Source organism: Ornithorhynchus anatinus, chromosome 20 (genome assembly GCF_004115215.2).
Source record: "Ornithorhynchus anatinus isolate Pmale09 chromosome 20, mOrnAna1.pri.v4, whole genome shotgun sequence".
NCBI classification, from domain to species: Eukaryota; Metazoa; Chordata; class Mammalia; order Monotremata; family Ornithorhynchidae; genus Ornithorhynchus; species Ornithorhynchus anatinus.
In genome coordinates this window covers 7,408,798-7,429,105 of record NC_041747.1, presented here as the reverse complement: position 1 = coordinate 7,429,105, position 20,308 = coordinate 7,408,798, and the positions used below count along the sequence as shown (strand labels likewise).

At 43.3% G+C, this 20,308-nt stretch overlaps 1 protein-coding gene across 4 annotated transcripts in view; it reads left to right on the top strand.

Moving 5' to 3' along the window:
• The window catches only part of WDFY2 (WD repeat and FYVE domain containing 2), an 82,768-nt gene that overhangs the window by 31,567 nt on the left and 30,893 nt on the right, over positions 1-20,308 (top strand). For 3 of the 4 annotated variants that reach the window (XM_039914919.1, XM_029048450.1, XM_029048447.2), the window contains one exon: positions 12,275-12,342. In XM_039914919.1, the coding sequence (XP_039770853.1) occupies positions 12,336-12,342 (7 nt within the window). In that variant the 5' untranslated portion in view covers positions 12,275-12,335. Of the gene's footprint in view, positions 1-665; positions 799-12,274; positions 12,343-20,308 lie in introns of those variants that run through there. The other variant, XM_029048448.2, reaches the window with a different exon arrangement.

Below are 20,308 nucleotides of genomic sequence, written 5' to 3'. Positions count from 1 at the left end.
CCCATCCTTTTTTCCTTCTGCCGTCACCCGTACCCTGGAGTTCCAAAACCATTAAACACTTTGGTACTCACCCCACCCCTCGTAGCATTTATATCCATATCCTTAGACTCTTTTTGTTTCCTCTTTTTATATTGTACTCTCCCAGGTGTTTAGTACAGTGCTCGGCCCAAAGTAAGCACTCAAATAATAATAGTATTTGTTATATATTGATTTACTTGTAGGTTATTTCAATGTCTCTGTCCCATGCTAGACTGTAAGCTCCTTAAGAGCGGGTATGTTGTATACCTTATCGTACTTTCCTGTGTGCTTAGTTCAGCGTGTCCCAGTGCTTAGAACAGTGCTTAACAAATACCATCATTATTATTATTCTACACAGTAAGCACTCAATAAATACCACTGATTGATAGGATGAAATGATTTTCTCTCAGACCATTGTTTAGGTCTCGCTAAATGCTGATGTATCTTGGTGTTTTAAAAACCAGACTAGAGGCGCCTACCCTCCAGGCATTGAATTGTTTGCCCCTAATTCACCGTGGCCAGGAGCTTCAGGTGGGGAGCGGGTATTTGGACATAGGAAAGCGGTGAGCAAAAGCTTTGTGTTCTCTTCATCCTGTCTCCTTTTTCACCCTCCTCTCTCTCACTTCCTCCCAAACTGAGAAGCAGGAACTGAGCCTGAGGTGGAGGGCGAAAGCCAAGAGACCTGCCTCAGGCCTCCGGAAAAGCCAAGGGTGGCTTCAGAGCAGTCGAAAGGCTGTGGAGTCTGCTCGAGATTACAGGGATCAAGAGGGAACAAGTCAGGTAATTACACCAGAGAAATAAGCACTAAAACCCTTGCATAATTGTAGGTTCGTAAAGGGTGGTATGGGGATTGGATTGGATTTTAGTCCCACCAGTTGAAAAGCCACATAAGCAGACCACGCATTCCTGAGCTCATTAATAATAATATTGGTATTTGTTAAGCGCTTACTATGTGCCGAGCACTGTTCTAAGTGCTGGGGTAGATACAGGGTAATCAGGTTGTCCCACATGAGGCTCACAGTTAATCCCCATTTTACAGATGAGGTAATTGAGGCACAGAGAAGTTACACCTCCCTCGCTGCCTCTTCATTTTTGGAGCCTTTTCCTAATCAGCTGGTCCCTTCAATCAGGTGTTGCTGCAAAGTAAAGCTTGTCACTCCAGATTTGCAAATCTGGATGCATATAGAGAGGCTCTGCAGCTCAAGAAAACCCACAGTTCTTACCTTAGTGGTTGCTTGCCTGCTCACACTTTGGGTCTTGACTGAAAGTGGAAGTGGTCTCAAGTGGAGCTGGTGTGGAGGAGGAGAATCATGGGTGGAGTGGAGCTTTCTGGGGAGGGAGGGTAAAGTGGCAGAGGGTTAAGCCTCTGTGGGCTGTGCTGAAGGTAAAAGAGTGACTCCCTGTAGTAAGGGGTCTTTATCTTGGATGAGCCTGAAGGGTCTGGAAAGAATGTTTAGAAAAAAAGAGGCTATACCTCTTGGTGCTAATGTCACTTGTTTCCAAAGTCAATTTTAAAGTAACTTGTGAGATCCAGGTAAAGGCTGTAACCATGGTTTAAAACCAGAGGCTACTTCCTGTTCCTTGCCTGTCTACTCCTCAGATTGTACTCTAAAGAATTTCACTACACGTTTTCCCCTGGGAATACTCCAGATTTGGATCTGGTGCGTTTTTAATGCAAGTAAGTATAACCCATAAGTAATTTAGCTTGGTCTACAAGTCTTTCAGTTGGCTCAGGGCCATGTGTATATATGTTTTTAGTTACTAGGCAGGAATGACCACACCCTTCTAGAATTCTTTCCCCTGTTTTGTTCCCTTGTGTTTGAATCCTTTACTCTGTTTAGCTGGAGGCAGAAAGAGAGGCACTGTCACCTTCCGAAACCTAAGTTAGCCTTCACCTTCTATCCAGCAGCTGGGTTTGGGGCCCAGGGGACAGTGGTGGTAGAGGAGAGATCCCTTGGCCACAGTCATATTCTGCTTGAGCCCACCCCATTGGATGAGCTCAGAAGAGTCAGGGGGACTTGGCAGCTGTGGAAGAGACCACAACAGGAAGAGATGGTGGAGCTGGTGCTTGTGGTGGGTGAGGTTTCAGAAGCTGAGCTTGAGACGTGGACTGTGCCCACATCAGAAGTAGCTGCAGAACATCACAGGTGGACCTAGGGTCTGCCCAAGCCAGAGAGATTTGCTGCTTGTGTTGGTGAGTCCTCACTGCCCATCTGAGATCGGTTTGGGTAAAGTTATGGCCTAGAGGGGACTGGAATTTAATGCCCTTTCACTGAAATTGAATTCCCTTGATACAGATATGCCTTGACACTGGCTTTTCTCAGAAAGTATCTCCTGTGACAGTGGGGGTCAGCTGAATCAAGTGTGCAAAGCACTTGAATTCCAATATAATGCAATCATGAAATGGTACTGCCCTTAAAATAAGTTAGTTTTAGGATGAGTGGATAATTGGCTAAAGATTGACCCAGGAAATGTGGAAGTTGCTGTGGCTATTTACTTCAATGGGGAGTCCCACTTTATGACAGGATTAGCGTAAGTAAAGTTTGGGTTGATAGAGAAGAACAAAGACATTTTTGTGTTCAGGTCAATAAGTAGCCTAATCTTTTTGTTGACAGCAGAGTTGGGTTTTATTGCAGTCTCTTCAGTAATAACCTCTATCATGGCAAATGTTAGTGACCAGTGTTTCAAATCTTTAAAATGGTGATTAAGACTGTGATCCCCATGTGGGTCATGGATTGAGTCCAACCCAATTAGCTTGGATCTACCCCAGCACTTAGTACAGTGCCTGGCACATAGTAAGCGCTTAACAAGTACCATAAAAAAAAGGCTCCTCGAGATCACCATTCATGTCTTCTGACTCTTTTGTGCTCCACCAGGTGCTTAGTACAGTGCTCTGCACAAAAGCATTCAATAAAAACCATTGTTCAGTTGATTCGTTTAAGTTTAGTAGAGCCTTTTAAAGACTCTCACCTAGAGGAGGAGCAAATTTCTCACCCGCTGATAAGTTGTTATTGGATAGCTCCCCACCTTCTCTTGGTAGGCCTCCTCTGAGGATACTGCCATTTAATACCTTGTACCTTCTGTGTTCTGCTCCTAATTGCCTCAAAAAATGGGGAGAGCAGGAGCGATGTCTAAAGATAACATGTGTAATGTGCAATTTCCTATATGACAGATTTTAGCTCTCTTGGACTTTCAGCAGGTACTGTGAATTCCAAAAATGTGGAAGAAATAATAAGGTTTATATCTTTGACTTATAGTTGGTAAAGCCCAAGATTGTTTTAATGAGCTCTCCCGGTGCATTTGCCCAGCGAGAATGTCTGAAACCAAAACTCTGTTCTGGTAATGTGCCACATCCTGAACTAAGCCACTAGATATGTAGTCCAACAAATGAGAAATAATGGGTTTAGTGCATAGATAATTTGGTAAGCATTAGAGGCAGGTTGCTGCTGACTGTTTTAAGCACGGCTTCAGATCTTTATTGGTAAAAACTGTATTCCTCCTCTCTCACTTCACCTCACCCTCCCCTTGCCTCTTGCCCGCTTTCCCTTTTTGCCGGCCCAGCAACCTATTATGTTGAATAAGGGAGTCTTGAATATAGGGCTTCACCGGGACAGACTTCAACTCAGTAATTCCCAAAGGATTAAATCTAGAGGTCAGCTAAATGGTAAAGGAATAGCCTCTCACTTCTGTTCTCCTCACAGCTTCTTCATGGGAATAAATTTGTAACAAGTTCTCCCTCCCACTCAGACCGTGGGGGCAGGGACTGGGTCAGATCTGATTGAATCGCATCTCCCACAGTCTTGGCATATAGTAAATTCTTCACAAGTATCTTATTATTACTAGTAGTAGTAGGCAGTCATGGGCTGAATTCATTACCTAATTAATAAACTAATAGCCTAAGGAACTAATGCTCCTGAACTGTCCTTAATCAGTGGCATTTACTGAGCACTTACTGTGTGCAAAGCACTGTACTAAGTGCTTGGGAGATGCATTCCCTGCCCATGATGACTTTACAGTCCTTAATTAAAGCAAAAGACCCCGATTAGGGATTTTCATAATTTAATGAACCTTTAACTCAGGTCAGAGCTCGTTGTGTCTACCAGTTCTTCTATTTCACTGTCCCAATCACTTAGTACAGTGCTCTGCTCACAGTAAGCTCTCAATAAATACCATTTATTGAGGCAGCCTAGGATGTTGCTTACAGTTGTCCAAGGGAAGAGTATGCTGTTTTTTTCAGATTGTCAGCCCCAGGGCAGTTTACCAGGAGCAAACCAATCTTTGTTCCTCAATACCTATGTTCTTAACAGAGCCAGCAGATATGTTGTGCTTTGGGGCTCACCCCCACTTAACCCTTAGAAGCAAAGTAGAATCATTGCGAACACCTATCTCTGAGAAGGCCTTAGGGGGGTGAGGAGTGTCCCCCATTCCCCAAATACATTCCCTGATGCTGTCTCACAAGGATAATGAAGATAGAAAAAGCATCAGGTCTGAGCAATAAATCTGGGAAATGGGAGAAGCCAGTGGCATACATTCGAGGTGCTAAGTTTACAGGTTGGTATCACTTTCCACTGCAGCCCGCAAAGAGCAGCAGTACCCTTTCGGGGGAAAGAAACTTCACTGGCAGGGGTTGCTTAATCCCAGCTTTATGACTCTCGAGGTCTAAGCCGGACATCACGGAATGCTGCTTAGCCAAAGCACTGGGGATTCCCTCAATTGCCCATTACCCCCACTTACCTTTGCTGTATGTCCCCTCCTGTGTCCCAGTTAAAATCTTTCACCAGTCAGTCCAGGACACTCTTTCCTTGCCTTTTCCAAATTGCAAGCAATCACCTTCCGCATTTCTTTGGCAGATTTTCTCCAGGACCCTATTGCTTCCCAACCCCCCACCCCCACTTCTGAGCCAGTCTCTCAAGCACAGCCTCTTCCCTGAACTCCACCTCCAGTATGCCAAATTTTTTCTTCCATTACTCAAATTACTCCTGATTGTTTTGCCTCGGGGAAGACTTCCCCACCTCCCTTTTGATTAGTTGGCATTTCTCCCAGTGTGGACCTAGCAAAATAGGCAGCTTCCATGACTTGCATTTTACTTTCCCCTTCCCTCCACATTTCCTCCCCTCTTTCTACCCCAAACAAAAACTCCCTCATTTCTTTGTGGTACATAGTGTCAAGATAATTCATTTGCTGCCTTGGTTGACTTGTCTGAATATCCTCTCTATTCCCCTCTCTGCAGGAATTGGCCTTCCCTGATTAATCTCTCACTACCCTATTTCCCCCTCACCTGTCTGTCATTTCACTAGATTGAAAGGTCTATCGCTAAATTAGTAATTTTTAAGTTTTACCTAAATGGTATTTTTAACTCCCTAATAGTTTTTTTTGAAGTAAGCTAACCCCCCCAATTTTAAACTCTGTGTGCAGTCAGCAGCGTACCTCCTGTAGCCATGTCCAGGGTCACCTTCTCCCTTCCCTTTCATGCACTGGTCCCCCGCCTTTCACTTCTCTCCATAAACCCTTCTGATGCACTTGGTTACCCGATTTCCCTAGAAGACTTCCCCCTGCCATCAGTCAGCTGGCCTTTCCACCCTTTCTGAATAGCGATGGTTGTGTGGTCTGGCACGGTGGCAGAGTTGAGATACTCAGCTATAGCATAGGTCCTGGGGCTCTGTCTCCAAGAGCTGAGGCTGAGCCTTGACAAACTTCGGTGCAAATTAAGACCTAGAAAAGGACTGGTGTCATGGAGAAGAAACCAAGAGCTATCATTAATCAGCTAGCTAGATGTAGGCTAATTTGATAGGCAGCTGTAATTAACAGTGTTTTCTCCAGTTATTCTCTGGTCACTGTTGGACTCTCCCCCACACACCCCCACATCTACTCACACTCTCAGAGCTTTACTGCAATGCAGACTGAAGGGTAATGTGAATATAAATTCCACATTGCCAAGCAAAACACATTTCCTTCACATTGTTCTCTGGAGCATCAAGTCAGTGCTTTCCTACTGAGACCATTACAACAAAACCTTCCTAGTAGCCATCCTAGTTTTTGTATTCACGTCGTAAGATGAGAAAAATAATGTTTATGGAGATGCAGAGGAACTGGTGTTTCTTTTTGAGGCGGTGATGTTAACTTGAATACACCTTAACAGAACATTTTCCCAATGTGGATGACACAAGGAAGGCAGTCATCTTAGTCTGGTGAGATGCTTTGGTCTCTCAAAGGACTCTTCCTTGTTATCCAAGTTAAATGTCACATTTTTCCCCCTCTTCTTCAGGAAAACTTTACAATGGTTCCAGGGCTCATACTAAGTGAAAGAAAACACAGTAGGCTGCCCAGGCAGCATAAGTGGAAAAATCATCCTTTATAAGTGGAACATTTGAACTAAAAAGCATTTATTTCAAATTTAAATGTGTTCAAGATGGGAGAAGTGCCAAGGATGTCATCTTTTCATCTACAGAATATTTCACCTCATAGCAGCTCTTTGTGGCTTTCAAATCTCTCTCAGTGTAAAAAGGATTCAAGCCCTTGGGATGAGCTTTGTTAAAGAAGTCTTCGCACATGTGTAAATTCCGGGAAAGGGGGGGAAAATACACAAGAGAATATTCCCGAACCCAAGTTGCAAATGGTATCTAATTTGTAAATGTTGACCTCTGTGTCATGGTAAATAACAGAGCATTCCAAATGAGGAGGCAACTCCTGCTTTTGGAAGAAATTGTAGGTCCCAGGAAACAAGGGAGAGTTTGTTGCAGAGATGCAAAGCAGGAGTTGGCATATGGACCCCATAAACAGGTCCAACTGCAAGAATGCAGCCACACATCTCTAGCACTAGTTGCTACCTGCAATTCCTTGGTCTCACTTGACTGACTATATTGGGAATCCAAATATAGTAGTCCCAGCTTATAGGGACTACTTCATAGCTCAGGAGCCAGGAATGCCGGAGGCAGGGCAAGGCATCGGTGAGAGATGCAAGGCTCCTAAAACACAAAACTGTCATGTGGGAAGGTGGGATGGCCTTTTGGCTGTTGCTCAGAAACGTCTTGCTAGTGAAGTTGATGCCGTCCATCGGACTTATCCACTCCTTGTTGTGTTCCCTCAATCGCTCGGTAGAGTGCCCTTCACACCGGAGGCACTCAGTAAATACTATTGATCGACTGCACCTATCCTGTGGTTCAGAAGAAATGGCTTTCCCCCCAGAGTCATTTCGGATGGATCTCCACAAAGAGCCTCAGCTTTTATCTGGCAGTTTTTCTCTCTGCTCAAAGCATGAAATCAGTTGGGGTTATTGATAGGTGTGCAGTTGTCAGCATTTCTGTCTGGAAGCGCCAGTTTTACAAGTTCACGGTGGACAGTAGAACTATCCAGCAGGGGGAAGGTATCGTTGAAAGGCCCCAGCCCGGGTTGGGCTGCCTCTCTGGAGGAGGTGAGCAACTGCTGGTCACGTTCTAGGCCTCTTGTCCGGGCTTGGGTTTGGGCCTGAGGGAACCTAGTCCAACCCCCAAAATGTTAATTTGTTTTATAGCCGACTGCCTTCCCATAGCTAAGGATCAAACAAGGCTCCTTGGGCAGGTTGTCCTTTCCCCTTCTCCATCACCTCTTCTCACTCCCTTGGAAACTCCTCCACAGTTCCTTCTTTCTTTCCCAGTTAGTCAGTAGTCATCAAACCCCAGTGAGCTGGTCTGCAGTGCCACTTATTCCTGTATGTAATTATGCTCTGCCCTAAAGAAGGCTCAAGGGAAGCCCAGCTGGGTTGAGAGCAGAATTGTTTACTGTGCATCTCAGCGCTTAGTACGGTGCATAGTAGTCGCTCAGTAAATACCAGTGATAATAATGTGGCCTTTAAATGCTTACTGTGTGCCCAGCACTGTGCTAAGCACTGAAGTAGACCTAATCATATCAGACCCAGACTCTTGTCCCACATGGGGCTCACAGTCTTAATCCCCATTTTACAGGTGAGGTAACTGAGGCCCAGAGAAGTGAAATGACTTACCTGTGGTCACATAGAAAAGTGGCAGAGCCAGGACTAGAACCCAGGTCCTCTGATTCCCAGGCCTGGGCTCTGTCCACTAGCTTCCCGGAGGCATATGTGTTTTGGTAGCCAGTACTGAAACTGTCAAATTGCAGTGCAAGTGAGCAGTCTGGGCAGGAGGCCTTTTTTAAAAATGGTACTTAAGTTCTTACTTTGTGCCAGGCTCTGTACTAAATCACTGATGTAGATACAAGATAACCAGGTTGAACACAGCCCAGGTCCTACATGGTCCCATCGTGGCTGCCATTGCCTTTTCCTCTCTCCCTGCCACAAGTCCCAAACCTGCTCACCCTTTTTTTATTGTATTTGTTAAGTTCTTACTATGTGTCGGGCACTATTGAGCCCAAGATAATCAGGTTGGTCACAGTCCACGTCCCACAAGGGGTTCATAGTCTTAATCCCCATTTGATGTATTCGATAAATGAGGCCCAGAGAAGTTAAGTGAGGTGCTCAATTCACACATCAGACTGGTGGTAAAGTGGGGAACCCAGGTCCTCTGACTCCTGAACCCATGCTCTTTCCACTAGGCTGCACTGCTGCTCAATCTCAAAGGCCTTGATTTTGAGATTCAGCCATTGTGGTGGTCTTTTTAGTCAACTCTTTCTCTACCTGCAATTTTTAGGTAGCTTTAGCTTAAAAGTCAAACTGTAGCCTCTTAAAGACTCAGCACCAGATCCAAAGATGTCAGTCTCCAAAGTGGCATCATGCAGCTTGGAGCAAAAAATGAACACTCTGAGGGTTCCTTGAAAGCAGATAATGTCAAACCTCTGTTGTACTCTTCCAAGCACTTAGTGTGTAACACACAGTAAAAGCTTTGTTCCCTCCCATGTGCTTAGTACTGCAGTGCTCAACATAAATAAGTGCTCAGTTAATGCCATTGATTGGTTAATAAATTGACGTAGTGTAGACTGCTAACCTTTCTCCCATCTCAGGAACTCTGATTAGGGGTGAAAGTGCTGGCATAAGGGCCTTGTTATTCACTCTGCCTAGTATTTTAGGAAATGGTCTTTTCCCATTGTGACCCTGCCCCCTGAGGGATTTTACCAAAACAGGCCTGAATCACCAAGCCAGCTGGGAATGTATGTGGAAACACATACAGGTGTCCATTTTGTAATTGCCAGAGAGGTGAGGCAGGGAAGCGTAACAGGCAGAAGCATGTACAGACAAGAGATTGATATTTAAAATGTAACCACCAGCTATTAAATTACTAAGACAAGCCAATAAGGTACTCTAAATCAAGTGGAGAGTGCAAAGAAGCCATGTGCAGCTCTTTGTTGTTTTTTTATGGAATTTGTTAAGCGCTTACTGCACCAAGTGCTGGGGTAGATACAAGCTAATCAGGTTGGACAGAGTCTCTATTCCACGTGGGGCTCACAGTCTTAACCCCCATTCTGCAGAAGAGGGAACTGAGGCACAGAGAAGTGAAGTGACGTTGCCAAGGTCACACAGCAGGCAAGTGGTAGAGCTAGAATTAGAACCCAAGTCCTTGACTCCCAGGCCCATGCTCTCTCCCCTAGGCCACACTGCTTCTCTAGTTAAACAGGTAAGCATGGACTTTTAATAATATAGCTGTGTGTATATGGGTGGGGGGGACACTGGGGAGATCAATCTATTTATTAAGCTCTTATTGTGTGCAGAGCACTGTACTAAGCACTTGCAAGAGTACAATATAACAGAGTTAAAGACATGTTTTCTTCCCACACGGAGCTAATAGTCCAGTTAGACCCTTGCCAATGAGGGAAAAGAACTATAACCGATTAATTTTATGTGGATGTGTCAACTTGTTCCTCTTTGGTATTTGCAAGCGAGAGCAACATTGAACCCCCTTTTGCTGGCATCATTTTTAGAGATGGTTGGAGAGTCTTTTCTATTTGAAGGTCCTGCTGGGGCCACAGTATCACTTTAGATTCTTGTCTTGGTCATCTCTTCACCTGTCTAGGAAGTAAAAATACCTACAGTGGGGAATATGCAAGTTTGAAGCTCGACCGTGACGTTACAAGCCGCAAAAATGTTTATAAAGCTTGCAGGTCTTTAAAACCTGTAATGGAGCACAAGCGTGTCAAGGTCAACACAATCCCTTTCAGACTTGATTGGTTGAATGGAAATGCCATAGGTTTGAAGAAACAATACTTAGTGACTCAGCCCAATGCCCCGGAGTGTAGCCTCTGGCTGGAACCCAGGGTTTGGCAAACCCTCCTAGAGGTTGAGTGGCCCCTGAACACACCTGGTTTCCTCCTCAAAGCAGATGGGGAAAACCTCCTGGCTTTTGTACCTTACCCATGCAGTGAAGATGAGAATGTATCTTGGTTGTTTCTTTGGTAAAACTAATGTCTGACATAAGTCGATATTACCCTGAACCTGACTCCAAGATAAGTAATAGTCCTGGAATAGGAGAGTTCCAGGGAGGAGAAAGGGCGAAGAGGAGGTTGATGGGGGTGGGTGTGGTGGGAAGGGCATGAGTCTGGTTAAATGATTAAATAGCAATCAATCAGTGGTATTTATTGAACTCTTACAGTATACAGAGCACCTTACTAAGCACCTGGCAGTACAACAGAATAGGTAGACATGATGTCTGAGTTCAAAGAGCAATCTAATGGGGAATTTTGCAATCTATGGTAGATGGAAAGATTTGGTGTCATTGAATCCCATCACTTTGCACCAACTGCTAATACTTTTTTATTTTTGAACATAGTCATTTTTCTTTTCCGGTAATACTAATCGAGAACACATCCTTTTATGTAGGGCTCTTTGTGGTACCCTAATAAGTTGGAATTTCCACAGCAGGAAAAAACACACTTGGACGAATTTGATTTGCCCCTGTGCCTAAGGAGGCTAGACTGGTCACAGCCCAGCCTTGAGTGCATGAGTCAGGAGCAGATGGCTACAATTCAAATCACCAAGTCAAACTCATCAGCCTAAGTCAACCAGTCTGGCCTTGAGGGCACTCACCTGTTTCACATTCTGTACATTTCCTGACCAATTAGCATTTTGAATTTATTACAGCAGCCTCGGCTGGCTAAATCCCATCTGTAAAACATAGCTGGGACAATTGTTTCCTTTGAGCAATTTTGAAATGAAAAAGTTTGAATTGCTGAGGGCTGCGATGTTGCTCCCGAGATAACTAGATACTCCCTTTGAGTAGCATTGAGGGAGAATTCCTCTGTGGACCAATAGAGCTGCTGTTGTGAATCTGTGTATTTCATAAGACCTGCCTAGCTTTCTAAACTGCCCCACTGAAATAAGATAGCTGCACTGCCTAGTGGAAAGAGCCCTGGGTGGGAGTCAAGGAGACCTGGATTCTAATCCCAGCTTTCCCATTGGCTTCAGTTGCCTCATCTGTAAAATGGGGATAAAATGGCTGCTTTGCTCATCTCTTACACTGTGAGCCCCATGTGGGTCACATTTCCTGACCCAGTGCTCAGCATAATGCCTTGGCACATAGTAAATGCATGGTAAAGATTATAATTAAATGATTAAAGTGGAGGTGATTTACAGTTTTCTTAGGTATTGCTGCTTTTCATGTATTTGAATTGTTTTATTGTGTTTATGTCCCAGGACTATATTAGTGTAGGATACAGTTGAGACATTACAAGATGAGTAATAAGTTTATTTTATGAGCCCTTTGAGAAGTACTTTTTAATCAATTTAATTGTTTTCATCAGGAGAATTTAAGTTCTTTTTGACTTGGTTTATCAAAAGTAGATCTGCTTGGAATGAGAAACTTTGGAATGTAAGTCAAGGAGAGCAGCAGTTACAGTGAATAGGAAGATTGTAATAAATAGTTGATGCTGTGGGTTGATCTTGGCCAGACTTTTAAAATCAACCAGTGATGTTTATTGAGTATTTACTATGTGTAGAGCTCTGTACCAAGTGCTTGGAGAGGACAGTACAATAGTCAATCAACATTACCTCCCACAAGGAACGTACAGTCTGGAGGATGGTATTTGCCCCATGTGAGCCAGTCAGGGGTTCAGTGTAAACAGTAAATGTCTCTACAAAATGGCAGTATCTGTCTCTGTCTCTCTTTCTCTTCCCCACTGGGTGCTATATTAGTGGTGATTATCATTTACTGCCTGTGGGTAGTGTTTGTCACAGGAAGCTTATCTCCTCTACAGTGCCCACACCCTTAGAATAGAGAAGTTTGAGGATGGAGTGGTAATTAGGAAACTTTTCCCAGTTTTAAAATTTCCACTAATTTGCTATAGACCATCTCTGAGGAATTATTTTCTTTTCCTGCAGGACAGTCCGCGTGTGGCTGAAGAGAGACAGTGGGCAGTATTGGCCAAGCATATACCATGTAATGCCAGGTGAGTCTCTGAACCTTCTGCTCTTTGTTGCAGGGAATTGCTTTCCAGCAGTTTTGCCCTGTCAGGGAAGAGTGAGCAGGGGGGAGGGCTCCCCTATAGTAAAGGCAACCATATTTAGGAATTCTGGAGTCTCCCAAACTCCTCCAGGTTTGTGGCAAAATCACCATTCTAGCAATTAACTATACACAAAGTCCAAAGATCATGGAAGCAGCTCTTTCAAGTGGAGGCTCCCTAATTACAACAGGCCTTGCCTTCTCACTTTTATTTTTAACTTTAAAAAGCTCCTCCCCCAGAAAACAACATAGGACACTTTTCTTCCACGTAGTAAAAATCCCCTGAAATTATTACAGTATGAAACAGTCAAAACCAATAAGTTTAATTTTTCTCATCCTGTTTGTGAACAGATTATCATAGCTGAAAAGTCCTAATTAGAAGCCCCTTCTCTCCCCCATTCCCCTGCCCTCATGGCCCTTCCCAGAGCATTCTTACCTGGTGTTATAGAAAATTGCTCTTTCCAAAATTCAGATGACATTATAGTTTAAAAAAAAATAAAGGTACCCAAAGTAGAACATATGCAGAAGTGTGTTTTACACCTAGGCTCTCTCTCTATTGGTGAAGGATTGTGATAATTAACAGAGAATTTCCTCTGTTTATGAATAATTTGTTGGGGATGTATTTTTAAGAGGATGTAAGAAAGAGAAACCAGTGTTTTTGGGGAAATTAATAGAAGTAAATGATAGTAAGATGTGACCACCAAATAGTGAAATGTAGTACTGGGTAAAGCTGCTTAGTCCTGGTCTCTCAGCAAAATCACCTTTTTTCCCCCCTCTAGACTGTAAGCTCATTGAGGGCAGGGAGCATTTTCACCAACTCTGTTATATTGTTCTCTCCCAAATCTTAAAACAGTACTCTGCACCCAGTAAGTGCTCAATAAATGATTGATGGGTTGATTTTTCCCACCTAATTGTCTTTTCTCAGAAGGCAGAGTGTGAAAATGCCATATTGTTACCATAAGAATCATTAGGAAGTGTGACTTATAGTCCGATAGGAATATCCAGCGCGGTTTAGGGGAAAGAACATTGGAATGGGGGGGGTCAAAGAATGGAAAGAGTGGTCAGTTTTCATGACTCACTGTGAAATCATGGAGAAAAATACTTCTGTGCTTTCTTGCCACTTATATTAGTGGTGACATTACCCACCCTACACCTTGTGGCTGTTATGGAGAGGATTATAATAAAATCCATTATTTTGAAAGTACTTTGAGTTTCTTGATAAAAGGCTTCATCTAATGCAGTATTATAATCGATGCTGACATTTTTGGCTGATTCAACTAATGGGAGACAATTAGATGTTGATGAGGTTAGTGATTGAAACAGTTCTCTCCTGTTCTTCTTGGATCTGTAGCTACATAGAAGTGGTTTGCAAATAAGAGCAAAGTACCTAAAAAAAAAAAAAAGTGAGGGTACAATGCATATTTAGAACTGAAGGGGAAAAATGACTCAGCAGTTAGGTCTTTGGTACTGAAAGTGCTCAATAAATGCCCTATGATGATGATTTTAAAGTCTTTAAAGAGATACCTGAGAGCTAAGCACCTATCAAATGAAATGCCTCCTTTTTAGCTGGAAGCTACGCACATGAAAATTAGTCACCCTTAAACCAAAGTTCCCTGTTATGTGACCATATAATGTTTGGTGGCAGTTTTTCTGCCCTGCTGAACCCTTGATTGTCTGCTCCTCCCATTTCCAAAGGCTTCTTGAACCCTCTCATTTGGGAAATCCCTATTGGCTCCCCCGGCATCTGGAAAGAAAATATAGTGGTCTTTAAAATGGAAAGATTGATTGGAGCGCTTACATTAATGGTGGAGAGTGGCATTTCTATTATTTACTCGGAAGCAGTGGTCTGGATATTGCTTTCGATAACGTCTTATCTGTACCTGCGAGGAAACACAAGCAAGCATCAAGCTGGGGTTTGGGTTATACTCCAGGAAGGTTGGAAATGTCCAACTTAAAAAAGATTTTACATGAATCTCATTTCTAGGAGATGTTGGGTGACTGATTTTGTACCCAGTTTTACCATATTTATCTCTTTCCTGAGACTCTGTGGGAGCAGAAGAGAATTATGAAGTGTCTGGTAGTGCTGGCTAGGGAGTTCGCGAGGAAAAAAGTAGGAACTCTAAAGTGTCGTATCATTTGAGAGGAGAGAAAAAAATAACTATTTTTCAGAGAAATAAGGGTAAGACAGGATATTGATGATCAACAAACAATAAACACTAACTCAGAACATTAAATTTCCCATTTAAATAGCAGAACTTTCTGGTTTGGGTGAATTTTATAATACCAATTACTTTTTTTTTTTTTTTTTTTTTACACAATATTTGACCAGAAAACCCCTTATTTTCAAAATCTTTCCAGGGGTTGCTTTTGAGATTTGCAGTCTTCCAACTTTTCTGATGAAATAGCTGACCACTGAGTTCAAAGTGACTTTGTTGGTTCTTCAGATTGAAACAAAAGTGATGATTTCTGCCAATTGAGCACAACAAGTTGAGTGTACATGAGTCTTTATTCTTTTTTGGTAAATAGAGGGGATTAATTACTTCAAACCCAATAGAGGGGATTAATTACTTCAAACCCTATATGATGCTATTAAACAGGTTCCGTTCCAAGCGAGGCATTTATTCTCAGTGTAAAAGCCATTTCTGTGCCTGGACTGTATTTTCAAGAAATTGCAATTACTAAGAAATAATCTATAAAATAACCTAATGGTATTATTAAGTAGTGCCAAGAAAATGAAACCGAGGGATGGAATTACATTAATGTGTGCAGAGCCCATTGGTGGGGGTGGGGATGGCAATCCACAATGAGCACATAATACAGAGAAAGCACTTTATGAATCCTGTTGATTGAGGTAGGGAGGGGACTCAGCCAGTTGTTAAGCCCCCTCCAGGCAGCCCCACAAGACGGGGGCAAGAGCTGCAGTTGGGCTTTCCAAAGATCCTGACAGAGCGGGACTACCTCCCAGAGCTGTCCTGCGAGGAGGAAGGCTCCTCCAGTCCGGCTGTCGGCAGAGGTGAGGAAAAGCCAGTCACGACTTTCCCCTCGCCCTCCTCCGGCTTCCCTCAGCCCGGGCCGGGCCAGCCGCTGGCTGAGCTCCAAGGGCTGCAGACAGTAGAACAGTTAGAGGAGCCTTTGACCTGCCCAATTTAGCATCCTGGAAAAGGTCAATTACCAAATGAGATCCCTGGAAAATGGATTCCTGCTTACCTCACTGGGCGAACCCTTTTATTCCCAAAGCATCCTTTTCAGTTTCAGCCAAACTTCCCTGTACCCCCATGCCAAAATGGGGAATGAAGCCAATCTATCATATTGTTCTGACACAAGAGGCTTCTGTACTACTGCACTTCCAATCCCCTGAACAACCACCAGCCCTAGAATTAAGATGCCTGCATTAGGATGAATTCACATGGCCTATCCTTGTGTGTCTTTCACAGGCTCTGACGTCTTTCACTCAGAGGTCTCCTCTGTACAGCTCAGTACTCTTCCAAGGGTTCATTGCCCACAGCACTGTGCCTCGTCCGTGTTCAACCCCTGCCCTTGTTTTCCCCCATTCACATAGGGTTTTTCTATTTTTCCAGACTTTTGACTGATGGCTTGATTAATTACAGAGTATCCGCTTTTAGGGAAGGGGGAGGTTGTATTAAATCTGAGGCTGTCTTTGTTTGGAAGCAGTTCTGTTTAACCCTGAGGGACACTCGTATTTCATTACATGAGCAAAGTTCAACAGGAAAGAGAAGGACAAAGTAAATTTGTCATAAAATGAATTTTAAAGTTTAAGGTGCAGGGTAGAGTAGCTAAGCAAATTCGGAAACCCAGAGGTTTTCTGAGATTAACTAGGAGTGTCTTTTAGACTTTTTTGTTCTTTAGAAAAACGTGCAGTGTGCCTAGTCAGAGGATCTGGGTTCTAATCCTGCCTTGCTACACTTGGCTTCTCTGTGACATGGACAAGTCATTTAACTTCTCTGGGCCTTGGTTTCCTCATATATAAAATGGAGATTCAGTCTCCCTCATACTTAGACTTGTGAGCCTCATGTGGGGAAAGGACTACTTCTAACCCAGTTATCTTGTATCTACCTCAGTGCTTGGCATAGCATAAGCATTTAGCAAATATTGTTATTATTATTATCATTATTATTACTACTATTATTGTTGGGATGGGAAAAGGATCAAAACAGATGATGGCAGAGGAGGAGGATATATTTCTCAGTGGAGAGAAGATTGAAGATTACTTCGGTACCTTAGCAGTTGAGTCCTCCCCCCAGTTTACTTAGGTATTCACTCCACTTACCCCCACATCACCAATGTACATCTCTATATACTTGGTCACTTCCCTAACGGCAGTATATTTTTATCTGTCTCCCTGTCTACACTATAAGCTCCTTGAAGGCAGGGATCATGTCTGTTCACTCTAACATACTTTCCCAAGTACTTATTGCAGTGCTCTGCACATAGTGTGTGTTCAGTAAAAGTGTTATTGATTAGGAAATATTTCTATTTATCTTTATGCCATACACAGCCCATGGGGAGAATTAGACAGTGGAACCCAGGTCAGTCATAGTCTGGTGAAATGTTTTCTAGCAAACTCTGGTGCAGTCTCTGGAAGTTAGATTGCTTGTGGGCAGACTGCAAACTCCTGGAAGGCAGGAATCATGTATTCCAACTCTCTTGTTCTGTCCCAAGCACTCAGTACAGTCCTCTAGGCTACATTGCTCTCCCCCATTTCATTCTTGACCTCCATCTGTGCCTGTCATAGCTGGTTATCATTTTATTAGATCAGCTATTAACTTCCAGTACCCCTTCCACCAGAGAACTCCATTTATGTAATGTTGTCATTTCTGCAAACATAGCTTGTAAGTATAAAAATGTCAAAGTGATAACTTTCTGGAAAATCTCACGACCTTTAAATGGGCACACTAGTTAGAGGGCAGAGTTATTAAATTGCAGATTGACAGTTCTCCTCCCTTGCATTGTTCTCAAATGATTAGGTATTAATGTGCTTCTGAAGTTCTTCCTTACCTTTATCCCCCAGTCAGCACTTAATACAATGCCTGACACATAGTAAGTGCTTAACAAATAGTTAAAAAAAAAACAAAAACAAAAAAAAACACCACCATCTCTTAGTCTGATCTTCACTGTGCTCATTCTGGCTGACAACATTCATTTCCCATAAAACATGTATTTCCTAAAGAGAGTTTTTGGTTATTAACCTCTTTGTTGGTATAGACATTCTGCGGCTGTACAAGGATGGTTATTACTGGGTAAAGGACCAACAGGCTGGTTTCCTGCCTCTTCTGGCCGTGCTGGGGGCCACCAGTGCCCACTTCCAGGGGTGGATGTGCCATCCCCTTGCGTCTGTGGTCTCATCAACCCAGACACCCCTGTTCTTTCCAGTTGAGCCTCCACCTCTCTGGACAGCCAAGAAGGCACCATATGGGCCACTTGTGGGAGCCGCAGCTGTGGAGTGAGGGGTGGGGACTGTGTCCAATCTGCTTATATTGTATTTTATCTCATTATGTAGCACATCACCCAGCATATACTGCTTATGAAATTCCATTATTATTGGTATTATATTTAAGTGCTTACAATGTGCCAAACACTGTACTAAGCACCAGGGTGCTAGTAATTGTGGTAATAAAGTGCTTACTATGTGCCAGGCACTGTACTAAGCACTGGGGTGCTTACAAGCAAATTGGGTTGCACGGTCCTGTCCCATGGGGGGCTCACTGTCTTAATCCCCATTTTACAGCTGAAGGAATTGAGGTCCAGAAAAGTAAAGTGACTTGCCCAAGGTTGCACAGCAGACAAATGGCGGAGTCAGGATTAGAACCCAGACCCTTCTGACTCCCAGGCCTGTGCTCTTTCCACTAGTCCATGCTGCGTCTCTGTCTCTGAGGTAGATACTGATAATCAGTTTGGACACTGTCTCTGTCCCACGTGGGGCTCACTAAGTATTATTTTTAGACATATGTAAGCAGAGGCAGAGGGATTATTTGAACCTAGATGCTTGGGTGGAGGATTTCTTAGGTGGTATCTAGTGTTATTTTGTATCTAGGGCTTCAGCAGGAGCAGACAATAATTTTACACATAACGGCTCCTGCCCCAAAGATCTAGAAGTTGCTAGGTTGTTGGCCCCATGTGGTTGAAGGCCTCACTTCAACAGGGGCCCGGAGATGGAAATGGCAGGGCCCCCTTTTTCCCTATAATTCCAGCCTCAACCTCCGACTGGGAGGACCATCTTCTAGGCCGCTGGTCTCCAAACTGGGGCTTTTGGACCATTTGTGGGCCCCACAGAAGTTCCTGATGGAGTTCGCATTGCCTTACTTATGCTTCTGTTACCTCAGTGTTGTGGCTTCTCTGCTGCATTCATTAGCGTTTGAATGAAGGTGTCTTTTAGAGGAAATGGCTAAGAAGGCACAATCAAGAATCACCTTGAGGGCAGTAATAATGAAAACAGTGAAAACAGAACTGCAGTCTCAACAGCCACGTGCCAATCTTGAGCGGACCCTTACTGCCCTTATTCAGTCAGTGGTTTTTATTGAGCACTTAACTATGTGCAGAGCATTGTACTATGCACCAGGGAGACTACAGTTCAACAGAATTAGCGGATACATCCCCTGCCCACTGCGGGCTCCTATACCTGGAGTAACATGGTTGAGGTGGCTGAATAGTGTGGTTTATCAGTCAATCGGTGGTACTTATTGAGCACTTACTGTGTGCAAAGCACTGTACTAAGCACTTGGGAGAATACAGTATAACAGATTTGGCACACACATTCCCTGCCCACAAGGAACTTACTGTCCCTGGATCCAGCCCCCTGCTGAGAGGAATATTTTGGATTGTCTCTCTCCACTGTAATTAGAAGCTGCTCCCCTTCTAATAATAATAATAATAGCAATTATTATTATTCTAGACAAAGTCCATGTATTCAAGTCATCCAGAATCCTTTGACTAGCAATAATACTCAATTCTTATCAACCCGTTTCAGGTTTCAAGTTACTTATTTTTTTTAATCATATTTGCTAAGCACTTACTATGTGCTAGGCAGTGTACTAACCAACTGGGGCAGATGCAAGCTAATCAGGTTGGACACAGGCCCTCTCCCATTGGGGAATCACAGTCATATCCCCATTCTACAGATGAGGTGACTGAGGCACAGTGAATGAAGTGACTTGCCCAACGTCACACAGCAGAGATATGGTGGAGCCGGGATTAGAACCCAGGTCCTTCTGACTCCCAATCCCTTGCTCTTTCTGTTAGGCCACACTGCTTCCATAAAGATCAAGTAGCTTTACTCTGCAGATTTTGAGTCCATGTGGATTCATGGCCGTGTGGACTTTTCTTGTATATGTGTGAATTACACATGCATTTGTTTATAGAAGTTACCCATCACAGCTTGCAGGAGGGTAGTGACTTCTTTTATTTGAGAAATGTTTTGAATTTCTTTTTTTATCTGTTTTGGCCATTCAGCTATATTAGTTTCTTCACAAAGGACTGTGGTAAGGTGCCCTGTCGAAATATCAGCTGTTTTCAGTTTTGCAGAAAAACAATTCCTTTTTTCATATTTCTCCTTTCAAGGATCAGAAAAATTGGTTGGTGCAAATATTTGCTACCACATAGGAAAAACATCCAAAATATTTGAAGTGATTAAACATAACTAACATATACTTTATACTTTATTACATGCCCCTGGAATATCATTGGGTATTTAAAGAAAATATATAATCTGGTTTCCCCGGGCACAAATCAGACAAAGTTGGAGTGATTCTGGGGTTTGAGTCCTAGCTATCCTTAATTCTCACCTGTGGACTTTGGGCAAATGTTCTGTTTTTGTGATAATGAGCCTTGTTCCAATCTGAGAAGTTGTCTGGGGGCCATGTGAGACTCTGGTGAAGTGTGTTGAAATAAAACACCTT